This window comes from Rhyacophila brunnea, unplaced genomic scaffold (assembly GCF_057557595.1).
Source record: "Rhyacophila brunnea isolate RB1 unplaced genomic scaffold, BYU_Rbru_1.0 scaffold_20, whole genome shotgun sequence".
In the NCBI taxonomy this organism is placed as follows: Eukaryota; Metazoa; Arthropoda; class Insecta; order Trichoptera; family Rhyacophilidae; genus Rhyacophila; species Rhyacophila brunnea.
The window spans coordinates 33,761,321-33,774,051 of record NW_028232860.1 but is presented as its reverse complement, the minus strand read 5'-3'; the positions used below and the strand labels follow the sequence as shown (position 1 = coordinate 33,774,051).

At 38.9% G+C, this 12,731-nt stretch overlaps 1 protein-coding gene across 3 annotated transcripts in view; it reads left to right on the top strand.

Annotated features, from left to right (window-relative positions):
• The window catches only part of LOC147071566 (chymotrypsinogen B2-like), a 51,266-nt gene extending 39,167 nt beyond the window's left edge, over positions 1-12,099 (top strand). For all 3 annotated transcript variants that reach the window (XM_085948365.1, XM_085948364.1, XM_085948363.1), the window contains 2 exons: positions 6,790-7,049; positions 11,731-12,099. In XM_085948365.1, coding sequence (XP_085804491.1) covers positions 6,790-7,049; positions 11,731-11,949 — 479 coding nt within the window. In that variant the 3' untranslated portion in view covers positions 11,950-12,099. The remainder of the gene's footprint in view (positions 1-6,789; positions 7,050-11,730) is intronic.
• The last annotated feature ends 632 nt before the right edge of the window (positions 12,100-12,731 follow it).

The following is a 12,731-nucleotide window of genomic DNA, read 5'->3' as shown; positions in this document are numbered from 1 at the left end:
TTATCCGATATTTAAATCCATGGAGGTATTTTCATTGTTTTTTTACAGCATATGAATGCTGTATTCATTACAATGTAATTTAAAGAAAATGATGGTTCTGGTCCATTTAGATACAAAAAATCATTCTGCATTAAAAGGTCGATTTCGACAAAAATGGAATTCGACAAACCAATCCTGTAGCGATGAATATATGAAGCGCTGATTGTGATAAAGCGTGTTATGGTTAAGGATGAGTGATGATATAATAAGGATTGAGTTGAGATTAAAAAGTTAGGAATTTAAGAGGATGTTGACGCATTATGTTTAAGGAGAGAGGTTATAAATAGGAAACATGACACGAGGAATGGGACGTGAGTTACCTGATTCTCAAAGCACATCTAACATCTCCCCAAGGCCACGCAAGACCGGCGGTAAATCATATGCTACGATTTGTGTGAATGTTATTATTATCTTAAGGCGATACTTCAGTGAAACGGCAAATAATTGACAACTATCGGCGCGAAAAAATTTTGGACTCACTAGCAGTCTGAGAGCAAACGTCGAGATGTCAATACGTCAATTTGTTTCGTGATGGCGACGGGGGTATTAATTCTTAAATCGTGTAAAGATGACTAAAAACGTTACCCATTTACTTTCAAAAGAAAACATGTCAAAGAATATATTATTATTGCACCGAAGTGCAAATGCATGATATTAATTTATATGGCAACTATCAGAGTGACTTTAATTAGAAGAGTCGCAAGGGGAGTCGAGAGTGTCCCGCTGCCCGTATGCTCTGGCGAATTACATAAAGACCGCAAAATTGGCTTCAGTTGCCACCATATCCGCGTGTCCTATTGGGCCCGAATGGAGTCAGACCCGGGCAAACAACTCCGCTCGTTTGAAACCCATAAGTAGACAGTCCCACAAGACGTGCTCTGCGTCCTACTGGTCGTATCCACATGAGCAACCCGACCCATGTCTTGATAAAACCAAACCCCTGCAGTTTGGCCGCAAAGTTTCTATGGCCAGTCATGAATTGACTAGTCCAGTGGGTCGGCACCATTCTCCTCGTCATGTGTCTCACCGAGACATCTGGAAAGTATAGAAAAATCTGGCGGCCCTTAGGGGAGGCCACCCATCATGCCTGCCATGCCGCATATGCGGTCTTGTAGACCAGCTCAGATACAGTCTTTCTGTAGCTCACGCCCTCTACTCTCGATGGCGGTGTCAGAGGGACACCGACAAGAGTTGTATTGATCCTCTTCATAAAGAGAGTGATCGATCCTCTAATTTGAACGTGCAAGTTGAGGGGAAAGACCCCGCAAGGAGCGCCAGGGCATCCGTAGATGTGGTCCTATAGGCCTTAGTAAGGCCAATCAGAGCAGCCCTTTGTCCGCTAAGCAGAGCCCTCTTCACAATTGTCAGAGAGGCTTTGGTATGCTACATGCTGCAGGCATAGCCAGCGAAGCCCATGAATATAGCCTCGTAGGCGATTCTCAGGGCCCGAGGCTTTAGGCCCCAATTGTTGCCCGCCAGGCGAGCAACCTTCTGATAGGCTGAGTTGGCCTTAGCCACAATTACTTTAGCATGCTTCGAAAAGGTCTGCTTCTCGTCCAGAACGACCCCCAAGTAGGTCACCTCTCGAGAAAACCTTATAGCAGAGTCGCCAAAGCGCACTGCGGGTGATCGCTTATTTATGTTTATCCTTGAGCTGCTCTTGAGGAGGATAGCTTCCGTTTTGCCAGGTGCAAATGCAAGCTTTTTAAGCTTACCCCAGTTTAGGATTCTCGATAATGCGTCTTTAGCTACGCGCATGAGTGTCGGACGGCTCGACGAGCCAACTAGTAAAAGAAGGTCGTCAGCGAATGCGACGAGCGCGCAGCTCGGTGGCAGAGGTTAATGTCAAAAAATCGTCAAAAAGTATATTCCATGGCAAGGGGCCAAGCACCGAACCCTGCGGACACCCCATGGTGGTCTTCCTGTAAATCAATTCAGTGATAGAGTCGTATATAACTTTCCTTTTATTAAAATAGCTTTGCACTAGGGCAAAGAGGTCCCCCGGGATCTGTCGGAGCCGAAGCTTAGACAGAATTCATGGTCACTATGCGGTGTTGAAAGCACCGGCTATGTCCAAAAAGAAGCCTGCCACAATGACTCCTTCTGAGTCATCAACAAATTTCTGTGCAAATCTGATGGCGTCGTTAGTAGACTTGCCGGGTCTAAAGACAAAATAGCCTATCCAAGATAGGGTAGATTCTCTCAAGGTAGTCCTCCAGCCTTCTGCTGATTAACCACTCCAATATCTTACCCAGCACTGGCAGAAGAGTAATTGGACGGTACGCTTTTGGGTCATGCGGTGGTCGTGTGCTCATCTTAGGTATAATCCTAAGGAGACCCTTCTTCCAACAGTACGGGAAGATGCCCCTGTTCATGCAGTCAGCATATAGCCTGACTATCTCATGAGGCGCTCGAAGCCACGCCCTTCTGGTAATCACATTGCTGATCCCATCAGTTCCGGGGGCTTTGCCCGCCATCAAAAATTAATCCCACCTCCAACTGGGTAAGCTCAGGAGAATGCTGAGTCTCCAACGGCAAGATTGCAGATAGTCTTAGTTGACAGGCTCTGTCATCCTCATGTGCCGTAGGTATGTCCTGTGGAATTAGAGCTACCAGCAGTATGAATGCAGACTCTGCGCTGTCCATTGCAAAGGTGCCATCGGGGCGCCGCATAGCCGCCATGACTTTACCAGGCTTGAGCCCAGCTTTATCACACGGAATGGCGGTCCCCACGGATTATAGCCCCCCATTTCAGAGACAAAATCCCGCCAGTGGTTTTTCTTGGCTTTATTTAACTCTTTTTTGAATTTTGCCCTTGCGGATTTATAAGCAATCTCCGTAGGTTCGTCATTTCTGGATAATTCGTTCTGAGATCTTCTAGCTCTTTGCAATTTTCTTTGGGCAAGTCTCATGGTCATTCTCAATGACGTCAATTTTGGTATCCACCTAATAGAACAATAAACAGAACATTAAATGGACGCATGTTGGATTTATATGACAAATTATATTTTGGTCGGCATGCGTCATTTGCACTCGTGACCCGCAATCCACGCATCACCTAGCCAATCTTTTTAGACCATGCCTCAACTGAGGTATAGCCTAAACGGAAATCTCACGGCGAAAGGCACGTAGAAATAAAATAGAAAAAGGCTACTATAATAAATTTTATTATAAGGTTGCCACCCTGTCCTATAAAACAGACATATATAACAGGAAAACAATAAGAAATGCAAGACTATTAAAAATTCAACAAGTGTATATTATAATAATTATTATTAGCAAGCAACAAACAACAATTTACAAGGTAGGGATATAGAACAAACGTTAATAAACTGTGACGACAACGCCAGTATTTATTAAATAGTATCTAATTTTATGAAACGTCATTTATCACAAGAAAAGAGAAAGAGTGCGATGGATCTGTACTAATTATAAATAAAGAAATGATACGACTTGATGCCGCCGGCTCCATAAAGGGAGACGTCCTTCGGAGACGTCCTTCTAAGGGATCCTGGAGACGTCCATCTCGTGGGGCAGTGGGTACTAAGACAGCTTCTTCCTTCAAAGCCAACGCTTTTAACATCTTCGCGCCATCTGCCGGTGTAAACCATTAATATAAAGTGTTGACACTTTCGGATAGCAGAATAATTGGTTATAATATTTGAATATAACAAGCGATTCTTTTTTGCAATCGCCAATTTTCCTAAAACAACCCGCCATTAACAGTAATGGTCATTTTATTATGGTGAGAAAATATAATAAAAATACCTTTAAGATGAAATCCTACACGTGGATTATCATTTGATTATATCAATAACTTATTGTTAATCTTTGGTCATGTAACATTCTTTTAATGTGGATATTTATGGTTCATAATTTTGCAATATTGTGACGTTTACATAGATATCTATTTTGGGTATGACCCTATTCTCAGACGAGAGAATAAAACAAAAAAACGAAAGGACGAAAACATAATTAATTGTATGATTCGTATGGCTACAAAACAAACCAATGAACATAAAAACACATAATGTTTTTAGCATTGAACATGCTTTATTCGTCATCACTAGGGATTCCAATTCCGGAATCCCGAACTATTTTCGATACCTGTAAATCCCAGGATTGGTAAACATAATCCCGAAACTTTCGGGATTGATTTTTTTATCAATTTTTATGGAAAATCAAATAAAAACGAAAATATAACAGAAAAAGTACTTTTAATAAATTATAGCTACATAAGAAATAAACTGAGTTTGAATGAAGTTTGAATTATCACGCGTTTTATTGCATTTTATTTGTGTTGCAAATTCATTTTATTTTTTCACATGAATTAATAAAACTGAGAAAGATTGGAAAAAACAAGGCTTCGCACTTTTAACAAAGTGATTCCACCATGATTTCATACGTTTGACGACAGTTTCATATTTGGCTGACTAATTAGATTTATGAAGCGGAAAGGTCATAAACCACGATTTATTTATTTTAAATTTCGCTAACCACCGCCATCTTTATATTATAAAGCCTGAGCATAACTTTTTGCAGAAGCAACGAGTGGTCCACTTTTCAGCTGTCAAAATCAGATCCCAGATTACTTGACATATTGATTCGCCTTTTCTCGTTTCGAATTATAAAAAATTCTCACATCAAATATAACTATTAACTATCAGTGTAATTAATAAATAAAATGCATTCCTGTTATTCATCAGCTGTCAAAGGCAGACTAGTCCTTCACACAAAAACCGGTGGTAATATCGATTTCCAAAAAATATGTAGGATTGATCTATGCATTACATTTGTAGAAGGTGTGTTAATGCTAGTGTATTATTTATCATGTAATTCATATGTCCAAATCAAACCATTCCCTGTGTCAACACGACGGACGCGTCAGTATGAGCACTATATATAACAATGACAGGCAATGACAGGTCATCCATCGATAACAACGGGAGGGGCGGAAAAAGTAGGACCATTCGTTGTGAATGTATCGGCTTTCTACTTGAGTCGGCAATGCGCTAACCATTACGTCTTTACGATATTTTATAAATGAAAGTCGTTTAGACTTTTAAATAGTTTAACATACATTAAAAATTCCACATAATATTATTATGTAGGTACGATGCAGGTAACATCCGTGAGGTGAATTTGAGAAATGAATAAATAAATCAAGCAATATTTAGTTGGACGTTTCACCCATTTACACCTAAGCTGTCTTCTTTTAATAAAAAGTAAATCATTGCGCATAACCAAAAAATGCTATTCTGGAGACCCACGACTGGTCACAGAGGGATTTACCAGATAATAAATAACCATTTTTTGCTTGCTTACGCTATCGTAATAACATCAGACAAAATAAATAATAAATCAGTTTATTTAAATGAATTTAGAGACGAAAAATATTAAAAATAAAAAGTAGAGCTCGTTTAAGGTGATACATAATGTTTTAGGGAGGTTATTGGGAGGTGAAGCCCTCCCCCCCCCCACGTGGCGCAATGCGAGTTTTTTTGTATGGTTTTATGTTGTCGGTACCGGCATCTCATTTAAACGAACTTCCCTAAAAGTATTTTTCGATATAATCTCTGTATATTAACACAATGCTTACAGGCCCTTTTAATTAATTTTGTAATTAACGTGTTAATTTGCATTTGAAAAGCAATTAGCAAAACACATTTTTGTGCTCCCCGTAAACATTGGGTTAATATCAAACTGCTTTATTTTTTTAAGATGATGCGATAATCGAAGGAGAAAGTTATTATCAATAAAAATTGTCTCTCAGCCGATGGCTGGAATAGCATACTCGGTAGCGTGCGTACTTGCTAATTAAATGCTCTATGGATTGATCCCACCCGCTGTCTTTATTATTAATTTCGGTCATAGAGCCTAGAGGAGTTTTTGGTGACTTTCACCTTGCCCCGCCTCCTCGGCTTGTTGTTAATAACGAGTAGTAACGACTAGTTGCGAGTAACCTCGTTGAAGCAGACAATACGTCTCATGACGCTTGACCTGGCGTGGAAGACCTGGCAGCGACGGTGGGATGAATCAACCGAGGGCCGGTACACATATGGAGATAACCAAATATCTGACTCCTGACCATCATACCAGTCAATTTGTGACTGGACACGGTGGGTTCGATGAAAAGCTCTTTGTGGTTGGTCTTGTAAGCCGCCCGACATGTCCATGCGGAGGGAGTATTCAGGATGCCAACCACATCCTCTGGGTATATCTTAAAATGTGCTCCGAACAGGAGGAGATGCTCAGGTTGGTCCAACCAGCTGTTGGGCCTATCGGGCCGTCCGACTTTTTTGCTACTAAGGCCAATTATCTTGCATTAAAGAATTTGCGGCATCTTACTGTGGGCGTGAAGATCTCTTCACATAAATTTGCTGTCCGTATGATAAGCTTCATTATTTTTTTTATATATACACTAGAATCTTTTTTTTAAATTTTATAATTTCCTTGTGCTCTTCTCTCCCCGGCACTTTGCAACAGAAAGTAACTTCATTAAACTCAGTCAGAGCTCACTTTGAGCGTAGCAACCTTAGTCTTGAGTATCTTCTCCTACGGCATTCTCGGCCTAAAACTGAACTAGATGCTTCACACGCCAATGTAGGGCCACGCTCGATTAAGACCGAGTGTGATGCGTGGCGGGTTTTGGTTTGGAGGGATTAACTTCAATGGTCATAGAGCAGCGAGAATCACCGTATACCATGCAGTGCGTTAAATGGTTTAATTTTAATAACTTTAATATTGCAGCATGGGTGAATCAAATCTGCATTCCATTCCCGCAAAACAGTACTGTTGCTGGACGCCAAGGCCAAGTGGGTGGCTGGAGTTACCTTGACAAAAACAAGAAACTATACAATGCAGCACTGAAGACTGCTGATATGGTTGTCATAAATAGCATAGAATGCGGCTTGATTTTGAACAAGACAATACCGTCTCACAGTTTCTGTGCGAAGTCAGTTAATAAACAAAATCCGTGTATTGGAATGCCTGGAGGACCTTTAATGATGGTAAGTGATAAATCCCCAATTCATCAGTGATCGATCTAGTGCGCAACGGACATTATCGCATGCGTATAAAATCGTTTTAATTTGTTTGCAGGCATAGGACGCTCGCATTATAATCTGTAGGTCACTCAGTGAGGGCTTAGTGGTGGTGGATGTAAGAAAATTTATTTTCTTATTCCACTAAATGTTGGATATTTCGCGTAGGCGTCGCACTTTATAATTTTCAGCCACCCCATAGTTCCCTGCATGGCCCCCACATCCTGAAGCGGGCCTCCAGGCCAGGATATGACGCCCCCTATCTATCGCCAAGTTTAAGAGCGGCGTGCTTTTCTACAGTAATGTTCCCCAAATGGTTTCCGCGGAACCCATTGGTAAGGTTATTCCGTATAATTCTAGCAATTTTTAAATAAATCCAGTTGGTTTATTGAGTTGTCGGCACTCAGCATCATATTTTGAAGCACTAATAGATTTTTTTTTTTTTACTATTGGAGCAAATTTTTGGTGTGTGTTTTTCTAATTTAACTAGTCGATCCGCCACGCTAGCCCCCCTAAACCCGGGCTCCCAGGCTAGAGCTCTGCCAGCCTTCCTACGTGTGGGGGCTACGGTTCCCTGTCCCTTGAACATTCACATTTTCAAAATACATTTAGAATTTATGATCTATTCTGTTCTATCGGATTTAGCTGCGCAACTTTTATTCAAGATAATATTAAAACGGTAAAGGATTTTAGATTGGATTTGCATAATGTGTTGGTTGGACAAATGGCTATGCCAACATGTCTGGTCATCTAGGTAGAATTCAAAAAATAATACGGGATTTACAACCAAAAGCCATGTTCTTTCATTGAACAAGTCACCGTTTGCAAAATGTTTTAATTAAATTAGTTTTTCTACTTACTCTTAAAATGATTTTTTATTTATAGAACTTGCTTCAATAAATAATATTGCTAAATTTATATATCATACAATATTTTAAACAAAATTAAACCAAAGGTGGCGTGCTTGCACCACCTTGCACCACGCTGACGATACCCATGCCGATGAGGTAGATAGTTATTTACTGATGACTGTGTATTTTGCACTCTTATGAGTAATTTAAGTAACCCATTAAGGCCATGCATTAGTTGAGGCACGGTCTAAAAAGATCGTTGCTAGGCGATGTGCGGATTGCGGGTCGCGGGTGAAAATGACGCCTGTCAAACGAAATATTATTTCTCATATAAATCCAACATACGTCCATTTTATGTTCTGTTTATTATTCTATTAGTATCAATAATAATATATTCATTGACATGTTTGCTTTTTAAAGTAAATGGGTAAAGTTTTTAGTCATCTTTACACGATTTTAGAATTAATTGGCCCGTCGCCATCACGCAGCAAAGTGACGTGCGTCCGACTCCACGTTTTCTCAATGAATGCGAAGCAAGTACAAATTTTCGTCGCGCGTACAGTTGAACATTATTTGGCGTTTCACTGATGCGTCACCTTAACATTTTCCACTTTTCCGAAAAGTCTCCATTGAGTGATTAAATATGTATGAAGGTGAGCATTTTTTGACAAAGTAAATACAGTAATAATTGCAAGATAAAAAGAACTTTTTGTATACAACGTTTTTAATTTTTCTGTTGAATCATATAATAAACTTGACTTGACTAGCTTAAACGATCAAAAAATTTGTACTTGATAGAAATAATACTGAAATATCATCTTGACATTTCATATTGATTTCCATAGTAACGCACGTATATATTAATAATTTAGTTGCTAGGACCCTAGACCCCTAGCAACTAATAATAGTGGATTGGATTACGGATTACTTTCGAAATAACTTTTCATACAAAACAGAATTAACTAAAAATGAATTCAATTATACTTAAAGATGGCTAAAAGTATTAAAAACTGCATTGGCATCGTGTTATGATATATTATAAAATTTTCAAGTGTCTAGCTAGTCGGGAAGTTAGTTCGATTGCAAGATTTGTACTGGATAAACAACTACCGGATAAATAAGAATACGACCTAATAAAAACGTTGTAAAAATGTGGGTACATACCAAGGTTACCGATTAGTAAAGAAATATAAAATGAATAATATCTAATACTTATATAAAAATCAATATTTGTTTGTTTGTTTGGTCGTATTTTATGCGCTGCCATACCGTTCATCTGATTGCGATAAAACTTTGTCAATTTATTGCTTGCACTTGCGCGAAGAGTATAGGTTATATCTTAAATATACAAATAAATGTCTGTATGTCTGTCTGTCTGTCCCGTGTATGCGTTCCTATACCATTTATCTGATTGCGATGAAATTTTGTTAAGTGGTTGTATGCACACTCGCGAAGGTGTCTTCTTTTTCTTCTTCTTCTTCATTCTATTTTCTTTTATTCGTATGGTGTATACACAAATAGCCTTAAATACATAGAAGTAGAAGAAAATTCAGTAACAATTTTAGCACTCTCGACCGTGACGTTTTAAGAACTTTTGATTTCCGAATACATTTTTATAGTATATAGGCGAGTCGAAGTACGTTTCGGAAATATGCCCGTCTCCATTGTCAGATTAAATATATTACATTAATGTGAGCCTTTTTTTAACAAAGTAATACAGTAAAAAATATAAAGACATATTTATCATTGGTAAGCTTTTCCAGTTCTTTCTTCCGTTCTTCAAATGAGCTAGATTCCTTGAATTTCGAGGATATCGTCATCCATTCATACTTGATTATATGAAGATATTTCGTAGATACTATGATTACGGTTAACTGTATCTGGAAGGAATCGAATCGATCAAAACAAGCTTTTCATTTCCATATAAACTTTTATATTATAGTATCTACGAGTCAAATAAAAGATTTATAGAAGATTCTTTGCCACTACATCCATGAGTAGATCAACAAGTTATCTGTTTAACGCGTGCTGTCGCCTACGTTAAAGTTCCCACCACCACGTGTCATGTATGTACAGCAGTGAATATGCACGGCCGCCTTCCATGACGCTTTAAACGTGTCTGAAAGAAATAATTTTTAGTGCTCATTCCGTCCCAAAACCCCTGGTAAACAGTTCCACTCGTTTGGGTTCCATAAGCGTCCCGTCTGCTATCAAGCCAAACTCGTGGAGTCTGACGCCAAAGTTGCCGTGGCCGGTGAGGAACTGGTTAAACCAGTGCGAAGGTTGGAGTCTTGAGTTTGGTGCCTATTGAATTAATAAAAGACAAAGTTCTCAACTCTCGAGCTTTCAAAAGCTTAATAGAATCGATTTTTAAGCCGAATGTTAGGGTACACTGATATGACAGCATTATAAACATTTAATTACGTAGGCTGAGCCGGGAGTCATCGATCACAAATTTAATGCAAGCACTAGGAGACACTTCACGTGGTTTGAACATGACGTGCTCCAGATACTGGCAAAAAGTGCAATACTCCACACCCACTCTCCCCGACACTTTGCTTAAGAGTAACTCTTTAAACTCAGTCAAAACTCACTTAGAGCGTGGCAACCTCAGTCTTGGGTATCTGCTCCTGGGACATTATCACACACTACAGATGCCTCACATCGCTAACGTAATATGGCTCGTGATACGCTCGACTTAGCCCGAGTGTGGTGCGAGCGGGTTGGTTTGGAGGGCCCTTCTTTTTTTGTTACTTCACACCCTTGTAGAATAATAATATCACTGATTTTGTCGTCGACCCTGTGTCTTTTCCTGCAGCGGCGCTAAGCGCGCAGATACACGGAATTGCAGGCAATGTGCCTAGACGTGCGTCGACGCAGGTCTTATTTGATTCTATTCGGATGTAATTGGAATCAAATAAGACCCTGCGTCCACACACGTCTACATACGTTGACTACAATGCCGCGTGTCGTGAAGAAATTTAAGGACTGTAGATTGTACATGTCGGGAGATACATATGGGATGTGGCGATAGAGATAGACCAAGGGGTGTGCTCATAGATAACATACGTATGTGCTGGAACATGATAAGATGAAGTTAATCATTTAAATTTTTTGATTTTTTTTATAAATATAGAAGACGGAACCGACTGAATTTGCTCGTTATTAGCATTATTCGTTATATCGTTATAAAACATTTCGCGCCAAGTTCTATTGAAGCATAGAACATAAAAAATCTTAAAACCATCGTAAAAATCCCCGAAACAAGCAAGGCATTCATAAACTACAAAATAAGTTGTTTATTGTAATGAAGTCTTGTGCCACCGGCGCTGGTAGGTACCTACTGATTTCACAAAGCTTGGATTTTTTACATGCAATTTCAACCATATGCGTGGATACTTTTTCAATGTTGTCGGCGAAAATACACATTAGGTACTTAGACACTTGACTAGTGGCATAAACGTACTCCGATCCCGGTGGCATCGGTCTAGTTAAATGCGCGGTCGGATTTTATTGCTTAGGGTCGAAAATTATGCTTTTTAAATGATCGATACATTAACAGTTTTGCTCGGAATAATTGAGAAGTAGCTCGCTATAAAAGTGAATAAATGTATGGTGAATAAATGAAATGTCAACGAATTTTTCCTCATTATATCCGAGATTTCGCTATTTCCGTGATCGTAATAACCAAGATCGACTGTAGGTACTTGAAATATTCAAGGTCTTTGGAGGTTCTAACACCAGTGTCTAACGAGGAAATATGCTTAATAAAATGTTTTTGTTTCTTTATATTACAGCACTGGAAGTTACCCAATGGCGACAGATATTATGTGTCAGGAGTGATGGTGGGAGAAGCTTCAGAGTGTAATAATACAGAGCCGATGATCTTTGCAGACATTAGGAAGAATCTCAACTGGTTGAATAATGTCGTCGTTGATCCTGTTTATGAAGCAAATCCAACCGAAATTACGGAAATCAAAACGACTTTTGAACCACGTCTTTGCAAGTGTCCCTGAGCAAATCCAAAACAGGGCAGGTTCTCCTGTAAATACTATTTAATTTTATAATCACACGACCAGATTCCCACGTCATTCTAACGATCGTAGTGAGTAATCGGTTAGCAATTAGACGCAACTATTCATACGTTGTACCTACTGCTAGTGTTAAATATTATAATTAAATCAATATTCTTATAATATCTACAGGGGCGGCTCTACGTTCAGGGTTCTTAGGGACCATCCCCATATCGTTATGATGTCAAAAATACACCTCCGATATGTTTATCATTGTCATAATATACTTACTTAAATACATGATTAAATGAACTTTTTTTATTTATTTAATCCATTTAAACCCGTCGCAGTTTCATAGAGATATTTATTATTATTACCTATATAAATAACGAACGCAATGATTGTAAAATTATGTAGTAACATAATGATGATTACGCGGTATTAAAATAATTAATTAAACTAAATACGCCATATTTCACGGTGATACCCATGTACAAATTAAGAAAGCTATGGCGTCTATTTTTTCAGTGCTGGGCAATGTATGACCCATCATCAGTGTCGGGCAAGTGAGGCTGATGTATGTTGTACGTACACGTGACAACACCGGCCGGCAATGAAGTTTCTGCACCATATGTCATCCTAAATAAACACATAAACAAATCCAAAATAAAATAAGGATTTGGATCGGGTCCTACTTATAAAAACGTTAAAAAATAAGTAATATAAACCAGAAATTAGTTATTGATAATTATTTATTTAAAAACTTTACAAGAATGACAAAAATT